Here is a 15,179-nt window from a genome sequence, read left to right on the forward strand (position 1 = left end):
AATAAATAACACGTATAAAGGACCATGAAACAATAGAGGTTGCATTTTTAGAAAATGTGTGCAAGGGAAAGAACCCAAGCAAACCAAAAAAGGCTAAAACCTAAGGATATTTTGAGAAAAAATGGATTACTCCAACATAGTGTATGCTCTCTTGTTTGTTTATTCAATCGTTATATCCACATAAGTCTAATGTCAAGATTTCAGTCATGAGTTGTTTGAAACTCATGATTGAAATCTTGACATTAGACTCAAGATTTCAATCATGAGTTTTTCAAATCCTTCAAGGATGAATTGACTATTTGCCAAATCATGTGTTAACAAGAGACCATGAAGCACATCTAAGGAAGGAAGACTTCTCCCAATGCAATAAATAGAATTTGAGAACGAAGAAACTTGGTTGGGTGCAAAAAGATTATATGTTGAGGCACTTGGGTGACAAGCAATCATAAATTAACTCCAAACGAGTCCTTTGGAGTGATGGATAGCACTTGTGACTGTTTAGGTCACCTTGCTTTTATAAAAAAGAAACAAGGGCAACTTGTCTAAAATTAGGGAGATATTTGTGTATTTATGTGCTTGAACTTCTCATTTATTTCTCATTCATCTATTAGGCAACATTTTAGGAGTGAATAAACTTTTGAAGCAACAAAATAGAGAAAAACAAGTACCCCATTGCTAGTTGCTAACATAAGCAAAAAAGAAGTACCAAGTATAGTTGGGAAAAAAATTGAGTGACATTAGCATGTACTTAGATCACGTTTACCAAGTGTTAAGAATAATGGATACAAAGGAAAGGGTCATCTTTGTTGGTTAAAATACAATCGTAAGTGGCAAATGTGTCATCTGCATGTGCCTAAGTGCTTCTAAAGCCTCTTAAATGACTACATTAAGAAAATTAGCACCTATGTTGGGTAAGTGGCAAGGAAGAGTTTTTACATTCAAAAGGTGTCATCCCCACATGTGAGTTCTCAATTAGCATTTGTGTGTGACTCGAGGAATGATTTGAACTTTCAAGAGACGAAGGGCACATGAAATGTATGCCTCTACAAGAAAGATGATCAATTTAAATGATGAGAACATTTGTTTAACACCTCCATGTGCATAAAAAGGCATTGCATGTGTATCTAAAATGGATGTGTAGGTTTAATAACAAGTACTTTGAGCAAAAGATACATGGACAAGTTTATGGGCATAAACATAGTGCCAACTTAAGTTTGTCTCCTATTGACTTGCACCATGTCAATGTCCAGAAATATAAGAGTGTTGATCATCCAACTTCCTTATTAAGAATTGTAGACTCTACATACATTCCCAGACTTGACCTTCCTCAATTGCCATGGGACAAGAGAGCATGAGCAACAATGTGACTTACATACCGACAACATCAATCAAAAATATTACCACACTGCTTGCACAACTTGCCTACATAACTATTGAATTTTATACTTGCTTCGTCTGATCTCAAAAGGACATGCCATCTAGAGAACTCAAGTTGTCATGAATATCCACGTATTCATTCCCATCTTTGAGTCTATCTTCTGGCTGTAGAGAACTTAAACTCCAAAGCCTTCTTAAGCATCCTGCCATGAATGCGAAGAGATCAATCTCAATTCAACCACATTCCTTCAAGAAGTTAACATATGGAAGAAAGTCTCATCTACTCATTTTTTAATAATGGCTCCTTAATTGTCCTACACAGCTGCTAACTCTGTGAAACGTTATCAGACAAATCTAACAACTGAAAAAGATTTAACATATAGGTTCAAAGTTATGGTGGTATAGTGGAGCTGGTGTTGCATTACACATCATGGAACTCCACAATACCTTTACCCCTTTCTATTGCAATATGAATAATGTCTGATTGCATTTCCTCATCTTGAAGTGAAGTTTTTTCCTGCACTCTTATGTGTAAAGTTGCCAAATTGGAAACTGGGATTGATAAAGCCAAGCATTATGCATTTCTCATCTGTTGAGCACTTGATGAAATCTTCTCATCGAGAAGCTAAATTAGTGTTTACTTCTTTCTAAGAGATGCAATCTGCAAATGACCCATATTGTGCATTTCACCTTTGAGGTTGAAAAACTTTTGCTACAACTTTAACACCAAACATACCCACTTTATAACTAGGCCTTCATAATACGCAAGGCCAAGGTTTCATTCCTTTCTAACTCCTCCCCAGGGACAACCCAAATAACAAATAACTGGAAGTGCTTCATTTGAAAAAAATATGGATTCTCACACAAGCATTTTTGCTGGGCCTCCTCAAGGGAACCTGCTAAGCACGCATAAAATTTAATTTAAATGGAAATAGAAGGGGGGAAAAATAGCAATTTCACATTATTAATATCAAATGATGTTGACAAACAACCAAGCTTAAAAAGATTTCAATGGATTTCTACAACAAACACTTTCCTCAAAGCATGTAATAGCCTGAAGATTTTAACCCATGTATGCTGATGGAAATACATAACAGACTCAATTCCAATAGGGCCAGAAGAAATATTTACATTCTCCTGGCTGCTAGCAGATGATTTAAATTTTTTAGTTTCACTCAATTCGGTAAACTGGACTCCATTGAGGCTTCAACAAAAAGAATAAAGAACTATCTAGTCATTGAAACATAAGATAGTGCTATCAAGGACTAATTGTTGCATCCAGCTAGACATTTCTTCAGATACCCATTATTGTGTTATTTATAATAAATAAACATTAAAACTATATTAATTATCTATTTTACCTCAATATCTCCAATACTTAGTTGCATGAAATAGGGCTTCAAGAGCAACTTCTGAAATTTGTAAAACAGGAAAAGCGTGAAAAAATAAAAGAGGGGAAATTCAAATATTAGGAGACAGTGGTAACATGTTCCAAAAGAAGAAACATAAAATAGGCATAACTTACAAACCTGTGAATATAATTATATTTCTCACAATTAGTCCTTGGTAGAATGACCTTAACCTTCCAACCATTGGGAAGCTTGTATCTCAAGCTCAACTCTATAAAATGTCAAAAGCTACATGCTTTTTTACATGACATCATCCCTGGTATGTCCCTCTCATTCCTTATGCCATTTCAGAACTTTTCAGAAGTGTTCTTGGTTTCCAGTATAGCCTAACTTGAACAAGTGTCCAAATTTATATCGACCTTATAAAACCCTTCTGATTTTTTGAACAGATCTGAAATTCCTCTCATCACTCCCTTTAATTTCGAGGTTCCTCTAAATACTCCGTGGGTGTGTTGATGGTTTGTTGCTCATTTGATCTTGAATCATCTACAACTTTATCTAATTTAACCTACTTGTAATTCTTCTAAATTTTCACATGACTGCCCTCCCTTCTTTCCTGAATCTCTCTTTAGTACGTAAGGTGTACTGCTGGATGCTGTTATATTTTAGCTCACATTAGCTACAATGTCATTTTAATCTTCTTGTGATCCTTGTACATTCTTAACTTTTCCATTCCCCAAATCTCTCCTTGCAGTTCCGGTTCTCACATTAATACAATTGGAGTGCTCATTTTTATTATATAAATTTGCATCAAGGACTTCGTAGCTTTGATCATCTTGCTTGTGTTTGTGTGCAAACTTTAGAATATCAGTTTTCTCTGAAACAATTGAAGAAAGTGAATCTCTTCCATTAATCAGATTTCCATCTTCATTGTCCATGATGTGAAGAAGTTTATTAGCTAAATCTAATATGTCTCTTTCTGACTTCTTGTTACTGCCAGACTTTTCCCTCGCTGAATACTTCATAACTGATCTCATGGAGATTCCTTGACAAGCTTCATTTGCACCAGAGTCCAGGTCGGGCTTTCTCCGCTTCCTAGGAACTTTATGCCCGTAATAAGTTTGTCTTCTGCTTCCTGCACTTTCATTAAATATGGATTTATCTATCTTGGGACTAGCCATATTACTCAATTTTGGCTCAGTATCTTCTCCAGATAATCTTGCTATCATAATGAGTTCATCCTGACAGAAACCCCTCAAGTCTATCAATGGAATTTGAATTATTTCAGTCTCACTTAGCTCGTCTGCAGAGGCTGCCATGTTTCAAAGTAAGCACTTTCAGTTCTAGGCTTCAAGAACTTTGCATGTGAAATGGATTAGAGTTACCACATCTGCAAATCAATACCAAAAGAAACCCATCATTCATTATCATTATCACCAGGAAAATCTAGTATAGGTATGAGATGGCATTCCTATCCCCACACCTACACATCATCAAGTGGAGATATTTATGTACAGTATACTATATAGGATGCCCTTATTCTTTTGCTCATTTACCCTGATTAAAATGGATTCCCTGTGACTTTGTGAGTACCTGTGCTGCCTCATCTCCAAATGATAATGCTTAATTGTTCTACGCCCCTGAGAGTAATTAGAAGTTCACTGTATTCTAGTGCAACCATCAGGATCAAAAAAAACAGAAGCATTAGAAACATCAAATAAATTCATTTTATAGCATGCAACACTGTGAAAATATTAAACCTAGAGTTCTTTTCTACAAACATACTCTCTGCTAGATCCCATTAAACCCATTTGACTGCCTCCATACAGACTTTTATTTAATTTAATGACCATTTGTTAGAAAATTCCACTTATTTCATTAATTGCATTCTACTCTGCTGATAAAGTTTCATCTACAAATCATCATTAATAAGAATAGTATAACTTGGAGCGATTTTATCCACTATACAAATATTATTGACTGACTAATCATATACTTCCAGAGTTATACAAATATTATTTACTGACTAATCATATACTTCCAGAGAATCTTTGACTTTCATCTAAGACAGATTTGAAATGAATTTAGAGGGAAAATGCCATTCTAGAAGAAGGTATTGTGTGCCAACAACCTTGAGTTTAGGCCATACTTAAAAATCTATTCAAAAAAGCTTTATTTCCTGAGTATTAAAGCTTAAATTGATCCCAACTCCTCTATACAAAGAAAATCATCAAAGGTAAGAGTGTAAAACATGGATTAGGTAACTAATCAGAAAAACTTACGAACAAAATATTAAGAATTAAAAAAAACCTTTTCTAAAGTACTAAGCATAAAAAAATGCATATCAAAGAGAAAAAATTATTGTAGAAGAATGCATATCATGAATAGAAATGTGATGTGTTAATTTTGAGGTCTATGTGGCATAATCAGGTAACTTGGATTCAAATGGGGTTGCAAGCAAAGTGGGCTTAACCTTGGAGGAAACTCCATGGTTAAGCACACTTGAGCTGGAGTAGTACTAGGATGGGCAGCCTCCAGGGTAGTCCCACTGCTTCACCTCTACGAGCATCACCTAGATGCAATGAGTGCTAAGTGTTCCATTCATTCCCATGAGAGATGGGTTCTTGTGAACCCCTACTCATGAAACATGGGTTGATGAATTTGACTCATCTTGATAACAATATCACAATTTGACTTTCTGTGGAAAATATCCTCTACATGGCAATCAATGAGATTAAGGGGCTTTATAATGAATGGTTCATAAGGCACAACACTTGTTGAAGGTTTTGCAAATGGGTTGCAAGAAAAGTGGGCTTAACCTTGGAGGAAACTTCGTGGTTAAGCACACTTGAGCTGTAGTACTAGGATAGGTGACCTCCCGAAAAGTAACAATGCTTCAACTCTACAGCATCACCTAGTTGCAATGAGTGCTAAGTGTTCCATTCATTCTCATGAAAAATGGGAACTTGTGAACAATTACTCATGAAACATGGGTCAATGAGTTTGACTTACTACACAATTGAATCCTAACAGCAATATAACAATTTGACTTCTTGTTGAAAATTTCTCCTACTTAGCAATTGATGAGCTTGAAGGGCTGTATAATGAATGATTCACGAGGCACAACACTTTCTCAAGGTTTGGCAAATAGGGTTGCAAGCATGGTGGGCTTAAACCTTGGAGGAAATTTTGTGATTAAGTGCACTTGAGCTGGAGTAGCACTAGGATGGGGAGCTTCTTGGGAAGTCCAAGTGCTACATCTATGTGACCATCACCTAGATGCAATAAGTGCTAAGCTCATGAAACATGGGTAAATGAGTTTGTCTCAAAACCTACACAATTGAATCCTGATAGCAATATCACAACTTGGATTTAAATAAAAGATTAGTAGTAGAGATGGTAATCACAACAAAAACATTCAAGACAATTAACCAAACAAGACTTGACTCTTCTTGTTTCCCCAAGATACAAAGTCAAGTGATAAATACTCGACCACTTAGGAAGATGGTTGTTAGTAACTCACTACAATGCTTTATTCTTTCCTAGAAGTTTATCAAAAGTAAAGAAAAATAACTAAGAACAAGATCATTTTCCACCTACCACTTCTAAAAAAAAACTCATAGTTTTCAACAATGACAAAACATGAGAGCAAAATTTTCAACTTCTTAGCACAAAAACCAAAATTTAGCAACTAGTGAGATAGTCTTTGTCACTAAGGTTATAATTATATGGTTGAAATCAATGAATACAATAAAAGTACAATCAATAAGGTTATAGAAATGTTGCGTAGATAAAGGGAATAATAGTGGACAAGTCATAATTACACTGCCCTAGGGACCCATTTGGTTGCAGGCATAGGAATGGAGAATAGGAATGCATATTGGGAATAGGAATGTCTATTCCAATAACAACTATTTTTCGGAATGGGTATAAGCTCATTTTAGATGCAAAATAGGAATATGTATTCCTATTCCCTATTCCAGTTGACGAACCAAACAAAAAATAGAAAATGTATTCCAAATTTTCTATTCCTATTCCAGCAACCAAACGGCCCCTAGGGGACGAGGGAACAAGGGGGCAAAGGGGCCTTAATTTGGGGACGACACGGGGGCGGCGACAGGGGATCGGGGTTCTAAATACTATACATATGGTACTTAAAATGCTAGTTATGAAAACATGTATTGCAATATAAGATATAAAGTGTTGGTATCTCTAAGTCTTGTTGTCTATTTCTGGCAAACACTTAGTTATATATAAGGCAGAGTTAGTCGGCCATCATTGGGACCGAGCTACTCTATATTGGTCGAGTCATGAAAAGACTTGTAAATAATCATGTCTATGCCGAGCTCTATAGGAGCCAAGCAAGTCTTTGGTTGCCGAGTACTTTCAATACAAGCCAAGTTTTAGTGAATGTCGAGTAGACAAGAGCACATAGATGGTGAGTTAGACAGAAGGAGCCGAGTACAGTTAAGGCCGAGCAACAACAGGAAGAACAGTGATGACTGAGCATCAGAGACTATGTGCCGAGTAACATAGAGAGAACATAAAAGTCTAGAATGATACAAACTTTGAGGTAAACCATTTTGAGCTGACTTGAACACGACATTTAATGATCGTTGAGTTTGTTATAGAGGTTGTTACGCGTTCTAATGTGGATCATCAATCCCTATGAGGGATGAACGACCAATCAGATGAAAAGGCAAAATGGGAAGCGTCTAGAAGACTCTACAAATGTCTTTAAATAGGCAGATCCAAACCCTATTTTCTTACATATGAAGTGAGCTATCGCAGAAATGAATGCGAAGTGTGACAAGGATGCTAAGTATTGTGCGAAAGAGTTAAGTTTTGGATGTTGCATGTGAAAGTTGTGAAGAACGGAGTTAGCGACCTAATGAAGCAGTGAAGGATAGCGTAAAGATATATTAGATTGGAGATTAGATCAGAGATTGGAAGGAGATCCAAAATCAGCAATTGTAAGTGTAGACCGAAGGATCATGTACTAAATCAGTTTTGATAGATTGAATCAGGGAAAATCTCTTAATAGAGTGGTTGTATACAGACCTTTGTAAATCTCCTAACTGAGTCCTTACTTCATTGTATCAAGGTAAGACCTAACAGTCTTAAAAGCTTTAGAGCAAAACCCTCATAGGGTCGATCATCAAAAGCGATCAAAATTGTAACCCTAATAGGTTAACTTTGTTACTGTAGTAGTGAAGATTTGTGGGTGTCATCCCCACCCCAGTTTTACCTTCACCTTGGAGGGTTTCTGGGTTACCAAATTTTTGTGTTATGTGTTTACATTTCATGGATGTGATGCATACTTAAATTTATTTCAGCATTTGAAAATTCAAGTTATGTTATGCATAAGCTAGATATGAGATGGTTAATATGGTGAATATAGTAAAGTTGTTTTGAAGGATAAAAGTTTTATAGATCTTGATTCACCCCCACCCTTCTTAGTATCTTAATTTCTCAATTAAACTCCCAACAATAAAGATGTAAAAGAGTAAACACTTGAACATTGCATTGAATTGGAACATCGAACATTGAACATAAATAGTCAAATTAGCAAATAGTTAACACCAGGACGTGGAGCTGGTGGACTTTGGTGGCACTGCTCGGAACAGGGGAATGGAGTCCCAAGTCCCCAGAGTGTCCCCGTCCCTAGTGTTTGAGGCAAGGGGGGGGGGGACGCATTCCCATGTTACAATGGTACTAGGTGGCCTTCAAGCTGCACGTGGTTATAAATAAACGAAAGAAGTTTGATGCAAGTCCCAAGGAATTGGCCAAATAACAACCCCTTGGATCTCAAAAATCAATGTAAATACAAAGATGCTTTATAACTAATTTCCTAATTGCCAATTTGGATGGTTTGGGTTCACAGATCCAGCATAAAAAAAAGAAACGCACATTATTGGATTCATCATAACTATATTTTTTACTCTAACAAAAATTATTAGATTCAGTGTATATATTTCTTAATATTTTTTATATACAAAAATATTTATAAGCCTTATATAATATTAAGGAAGTCAATGTATATTATAATAATAAAGTTATTATGGATGAGTAAATTTAATAACAATGTTAATATATTATTCAATATAATAATTATTTAGCCTTAATTATTAATAATCACCTAAATGTTTTAGCCGCTTAAAGATAGAACATAGTTTAGAAACTAATTTTACAATTAAATATAATGTCTCTATGCTTCAAAGAAGCACTACTCTATTGAAAATGGACCCCCCAATCCAAGCCACCTTGGGCACCTTTGGAATAAAACTTGGTAGGAGTTTAGAGGTAGCACCACTTGCAAGGTCCAAGGGCAATGCACCTCATGGAGTATGTCATAATATAGGGCAAGGTCAAGAGGTTAGAGCCCCACCACCCAACCCAGACGAAGCCCTTCAAAACCACACAAACCTTCATAGTGCAAACCCTTTTCAAAAGGAGTGCCACAAAATGTGATCTCAAAAAAATCAAAATAGCATTAAGAATCAATTCTAAGTCACAAAACACAACTACAATGAAGATTAGGCAAAGGGGGTCACCAAGTTAATAAAAAACAAGGTATGTTGACCATCTTGATCCATAGATTTGCTTGATGATGTTTGATTCAATGTGTGGTCACAACCATGCTCAAAGAATCAAAATGCAAGTGATGATGGAATATTGGCTACTTGTGGAACTATAAATGAGTGGAGATGCAATGGTGGGGTGAGATTAATTGCATGAGATCAATGGTGGAGGATCAATTGGATCTCTCAAGGCGTAAGAGATTGCCAAGTGCCAACATGGGAGAGGGGGTGGAAGGTGGTTGTTAGGAATGGTATCCTTAGGGTATGGGAAAGATCTTGCCATAAAGGCATTTCTTTTCCCCATACTCCAAGCACATGGAGGAATGGGAATAAAGGAATTTTAAAATCCTTGATTGTGACATACAAGAAGGGGACAAGAAATTCCTAGATTAGGAAGGTGTCAATTATGGAATCTAGGAATGTGCAAATGACAAGGGGGATGATAAGAGGAGATTAGCAATGGTATTAGGAGGCAAGTAGTAAAAGGAGGATGTGACAGCTGGAGACAGAGGGGAGTAGAGAAATTAAAAATTGTTCTTTATTTTATTTGGAATGAAGAAAGGGGCAAACTGAATTAAGTTAAATAAATATGGGGATTTATGCCATTTTATTTTTTTAATGGATGAATGGGGCTAAGGGTTATATGGTTGAATAGGTAAATTAATTAAGAAGGGAAACTGGCTAGGGAGTAGAAGAACAATAGATAACTAAATAAATAATTGTGATTATTTAATTAATGGGATAATGGGAATAGATGAATGGCATGGACAAAGCAACAAAATGTAAATGGTCCATTTTTGGTATCTACAGTAAATTATTAGGCCAAAAAAACTATGGAATGTTTAATCTATGTTTAAGGGTCAAAAGTCATCTAGTACCCCAGGAGGACTTCTTGAAATTTTCAAAAGAGACTGCTAGCAATGCTGGAAATTATTCAGAAAGTGGGAAAAGAGAGGCTAATTGGGAAAAGAGAGAGGCTAATTTAGTAACAAAAGCACAGGTTCCATGCGGGGGCTAATGGAACTGCCCTGGCTCTCTTTAGGTTCACCCCAGTTTGTAAGAATGAACGCACCGTCACATTTCTACACAGAATCAGAGACCGCACAGAATCAGAATCCAAATCCAGTACGGATTGGACTTTGATCGAGGTTCAAAATTGGCATAGAAGATTTCTTTAAAAAGAAAACAAAAAACAATCAATTCCTATCTTGTTTGCATCGGTAGATGATTTGACCAAAAGATGGCAAAAGCCAAATGCCGTACCCAACAATCCACTACCAATTACGTACTATTGTGTGGAAATAGCTACCCATATTCCCATCAAAAACATTTCTGAAGTACCTTCCAAGCCCCAGTCCTACTAACTTATCTAGCATTTATTCATTAATTATCCGGCCTACCTGTACAGTTAACTTGTCAGTTATCCGGCTCCCCACCGTTCCATATGGCAGGCCGCTGAACACAACATGATGTAAAAAGGCGAATGAGGACTTTTAGGTCACAACACATGGGGTCTTATAAGACCACGAGGAACTTCTTAAATTACCCTATATGGGTTGTCAAATCTCCTACCCCATAGTCTCTAATTTCCTACTCCGGAGCAAACCAGCCTTGCCAATGCATCCATTCTGTTACTTAAAAAGAACCTAGGTCGATCTTGGCTCAAAGATCCTATAATCATCGCCGTTACATATTTGGTCATATACTATGATCCATGACGATAACAGTTTATAAGATAATATTTATATTACAATTTCGGCTCAAGTTGAAATCCGCTCTTCAATCACATCCTTAAGATATATAAACATGGTTTGCCATTGAAGATAGAATAGATTTATCTGTCACCGTATTGTGGCGGGGGGTCTTGAATCGAATCAACATCCTTATTAGGGTCACCCATCACCATTATACCACAATCTCAAGATACAATTTGTAGTAGCAGTACCATTCTCATTACCATCCAACAACCCAATTCTACTCAAAACTACACATTTTTGCCACCCAAACAGACTCAATCCAAATTATCCTAAAATCATGATCACTTGATAAATCAGTACTCTCTTTTTCCTCAAAAACTTCAGAGACATCACAATACAATCAGAAAAAACCAACACAGTATGGATACCTCTCCAAAACATTGCATGTTAAACAGCCGCATGTTTAAAGCAAATGAAATCACAACCGCACTGATGAAAAATAGAAAAGGAAAAGCGGATTGCTCTCAAATTCAATAAGTAAAAAACTATAAATGTGTCTGATTTTCGTACCTGAATAGAATCGCTTTTGGCAAGTAAGTGGTGAGCGGTAGTTGAAAGATGCATAAGTAGCCTGTTGTTTCATCATTTTTGGTATGCTGCCGCCGCATTCATTCTGGCCTTCGGCTCTCAGTTCACCACAAAAGAACCTTTTTCTCGCCTTTAAAAGATATTTGTCAATGTGGGCATAGCATGGCTATTTGATTCAAAAAATGAAAAAAGATCCCGAAAAGTGGGTTTTGTTCCGTGACTGTCGAAGAATTTTTGGTGGGGTACAGGAGATCACTATTTAGAACAGTTGTCTTCTAGGTTGGTTATAGAACGATGTGGCTCTTCTTCATACAAAATAGTTTGTCTAAGCTAAACATAATAATAATAATTATTAGGATAACATAATTGTTAAGATGTATTTTACCATACAAATAGACATGCAATATGGAAAAAACATAATAGTATTTCATTTCTTTAATTTTATATAATATATTTATAAACATAATATTTCTATGTTATATTATATTTGTAAATCATACTATTTTATAATAATATAATAAAAATATGGTGAAAGCGTGGTTATTTTGGCCTGGCTTGCAACTTGCTAAGCAAGTATTTGGCATTGAAAGATACAATGAGGACAATTGACATTACTTAATCATTTTTTATGTTGGAAGGTATATGACTATCAGATGGTTGTCATTAATGGTAATCATAGTATTCATAATCTAATACCTTTGATTGGCGAGAACTAGGTTTTCAAAAGGTTACTAAGCAATGTTGAGGACACTTGTCATAGTAGGTGATCATTAAGTGATGAGCGATGATTATAGGACAGAGTGTGGATAGTTAGGATAGAGGTCAAGGAAGATGTGCATTAGATAATGTGAATCCAAGTAGTGAAGACTAAGAAAAGACATATGTGTTACCTCGGGATATGAAACACGATTACACTCTTATGTAATACATTTTGATAAGTCCAAGTAGTAGATAGGTAAAACATCTAGTTGAAAGTTGATCTAGTTTGATCTAATAATTGAGATGTGTGATATACAAAAAGGGAAACTAAAAATTCAAAGGGACGGGCTTAAGAGGCAAAACGATTACAAGTAAACATTTAAGACCTGTAGTGGACAAATTCAAAAAAAGGACAAAGAAAAACAAAGCAAAGAGTAGAGGAAGCAACCGGTAAAGGAAGATAATTGGTGCATGAAGAAAGTGATCTAGACATAGAGAAGAGAAGTGCACACTATAGTAGAATCAAATTAGAGAGCATAAGGGATCTGACAAGAAAGAGAGTGCCACAATCATATCAAAGATTTAGTTGTTTCCTAATAGTTACAACCGGTAAATCCCTAGATCAGGTGGATCCTAAGGTTTTAAGCTATAAATCCCCTAACAAGGTAGACTCTTAAAAGAATTATGTAAATCCTTTAACAAGGTAGATATTAGCAGATCTATATATACTTCTAACAAGGTACAAAATTACTCCTAATAGGGTGAACCCCTAGAAAGGGTAATTGTGTGCTCTTAACTAGACAAAGTCATTTTTTGCAATAATAAAGATTTGTGGGTACCATCCTCACCATGGTTTTACCTTCTAACCGGGGGTTTTCATAAGACCAAGTTTATTATGTTATGTGTCACATATGTGTAGTGAATTGATTTTATTATGCTTTATTTGTTTATACTTATCTTCTTAGTAAGTTGGACGTTAGTATTTCAGTTTTATAGATCAACAGTTAAGGTTTGTAGAACTTTGCAGGTATTGATTCACCCCCACTCTTAGTACATGTTAACACTAATAATTGATATCAGAGCTCTAATCATCTTGATAGTAAGCCTAACAACTTGAGGGAAAGATACATAATCATGGAGAGGTATAGGTATGAGAAAGAGCTTGAGGGACAATTTAACATGATTCTTGGACTACAAGGGAAGTTGAGGAAATCTCTTGTAATAAGAAAATATCTTACCCTGTAATTGAATGAAAATTAGGACTAAATTGAACACATGGAGAAGCTATATGAAGGTGTTATGTCAGAAGAATCTAAATTTTTTTATTAAGGAACTATTGGATAAAAATGAAAAGTTGAAAGAAAGAGTTAAGAATATGAAAAGGGGATTTGGAAAGTCAAGCAATCAGAATGTGTGAAGATTTGAAAGGAAAAGAAGTTGATGAAGAAGCTAGGAAAATTGTTGTGGATGGAAAAGAAATGTTGAGAATACAATACATGAAAAGGAGGAACAACTCTTGAGTATATCATAGGAGAATGATATTATGCATGAACACCTTTATGCAAAAACTGTGGAAAATCAAGAGATTGTAGCTGAGAACCAGAGGCTAAAAGAGGGAAATGAGAAACTAAAGATTGAACTGCAAAAAGAAAAGGATGCAAATGAAAAGTTGATACAATACAGTGAGAGTCTGCAAAAAATGGTTGAGAAATAAAAGAACCACAACACGCCTAATGATATAACTAGTCATGGGTACAAAGGTTAGAAAGCAAACATGATCATTAAAGCATCACAATACAAACTCAAGAAGCATCAGCACAGTCCAAAGGGAACCACAAACAAGTCAGATATGAGGTCTAACAAACCCACTTGCTTTAATTGTGAGAAGAATGGTCGTACTAAAAATGTATGTAGAAGAAAACCTATTAATAAGTCAAATTCATTTGAGGGTCATTGCTATGATTGTTATAAGTATGGACATGTTGCCTATGAGTGCAGATCTAAGCCTAAAGCCACAAGTAGTAAATTCCATTGTTATTGTCACAACAACAACAAGCATGGACATAAAGTTAAGGAATGTAAATCTAAAAGTTCCAAGTCACCAATTCAATTGATGAACATCAATTTAGAAGGGAATGCCAGTTCAAATCCACATGCCTTGTGTGTGGAAAATCAAGACACCTGATAGAGAATTGCAAGTTTATAGCATGGGGAAATAAAAATTATTAGACAATATGATATTTTCAATGCAATAAGGTTGGACATGTTGCAAATGACTCTAAGGTCGGGAACAAGTCTCCTAACTAGTCACATAAAGGAAAAATAAAGAATCATATGAGTCTTGATGACATCATAAATGAATGAAAAAGACATGCATAAACTGGGAGATTAAGAGGAGCAAGGAAAGTCATATGCAAAAACTTCACTATCAACAAGTAAAGTGAGTTCATCTTCAATTTAAGAAGAGAATTTACTTGGTGGGGCATGTAGAAAGGTAACCTACCCACCGATCCCCATAATAAAGAAAGAATTGATGACATTGCAAGGTATAATGCAAAGTTGTGTTGTTTTTAAATGTTTGCAAAGGAATGTGAAAAGTTAGACTAATCATGTGTCAAGAAATCAGAAAATTAAATTCATTTGTAACCAGTCATATTCGTTGGAGGAAAGCTAACCAAGAAGTATCTATTTACTTATTATAGGCACTATTCTTACTACTAGTAAAGGTACTAACTGAACCATTATAGGTGACATCATCTACCTTTCAATGATAAATAGTGGTAAAGTGATTCATTTGACACCTTTACTTTCATTTGTTTACTCTAGAGAAAAATTGGGCATTATCTAATGATTATTCAAGAAATGATTTAAGACTCAAGAAATGAAAT

At 35.5% G+C, this 15,179-nt stretch overlaps 1 protein-coding gene across 6 annotated transcripts; it reads right to left on the minus strand.

The window, feature by feature from the left end:
* Positions 1-1,119: 1,119 nt before the first annotated feature.
* LOC149553108 (uncharacterized) lies at positions 1,120-11,819 on the minus strand. 6 transcript variants are annotated; one of them, XR_016353032.1, is made up of 5 exons: positions 11,575-11,819; positions 4,283-4,394; positions 2,907-4,116; positions 2,739-2,789; positions 1,120-1,580 (listed from the first exon to the last, which is right to left on the minus strand). XR_016353032.1 is itself a non-coding variant. In XM_089788619.1 (3 exons), exon 3 carries the CDS (start codon positions 4,043-4,045, stop codon positions 3,419-3,421), a length of 627 nt encoding a protein of 208 aa, XP_089644745.1. In that variant the 5' UTR covers positions 4,046-4,116; positions 4,320-4,394; positions 11,575-11,819; the 3' UTR covers positions 2,865-3,418. The 6 variants fall into 6 exon arrangements, 4 of the variants coding, with proteins under 4 accessions (XP_089644745.1, XP_089644744.1, XP_089644746.1 ...); XR_016353031.1 differs by lacking the exon at positions 2,739-2,789; XM_089788619.1 differs by lacking the exons at positions 1,120-1,580; positions 2,739-2,789 and having other exon boundaries at positions 2,865-4,116; positions 4,320-4,394.
* Between the last annotated feature and the right edge of the window lie 3,360 nt (positions 11,820-15,179).

This window comes from Cupressus sempervirens, chromosome 6, assembly GCF_028749045.1.
Source record: "Cupressus sempervirens isolate cs-2001-9-10 chromosome 6, ASM2874904v1, whole genome shotgun sequence".
NCBI classification, from domain to species: domain Eukaryota; kingdom Viridiplantae; phylum Streptophyta; class Pinopsida; order Cupressales; family Cupressaceae; genus Cupressus; species Cupressus sempervirens.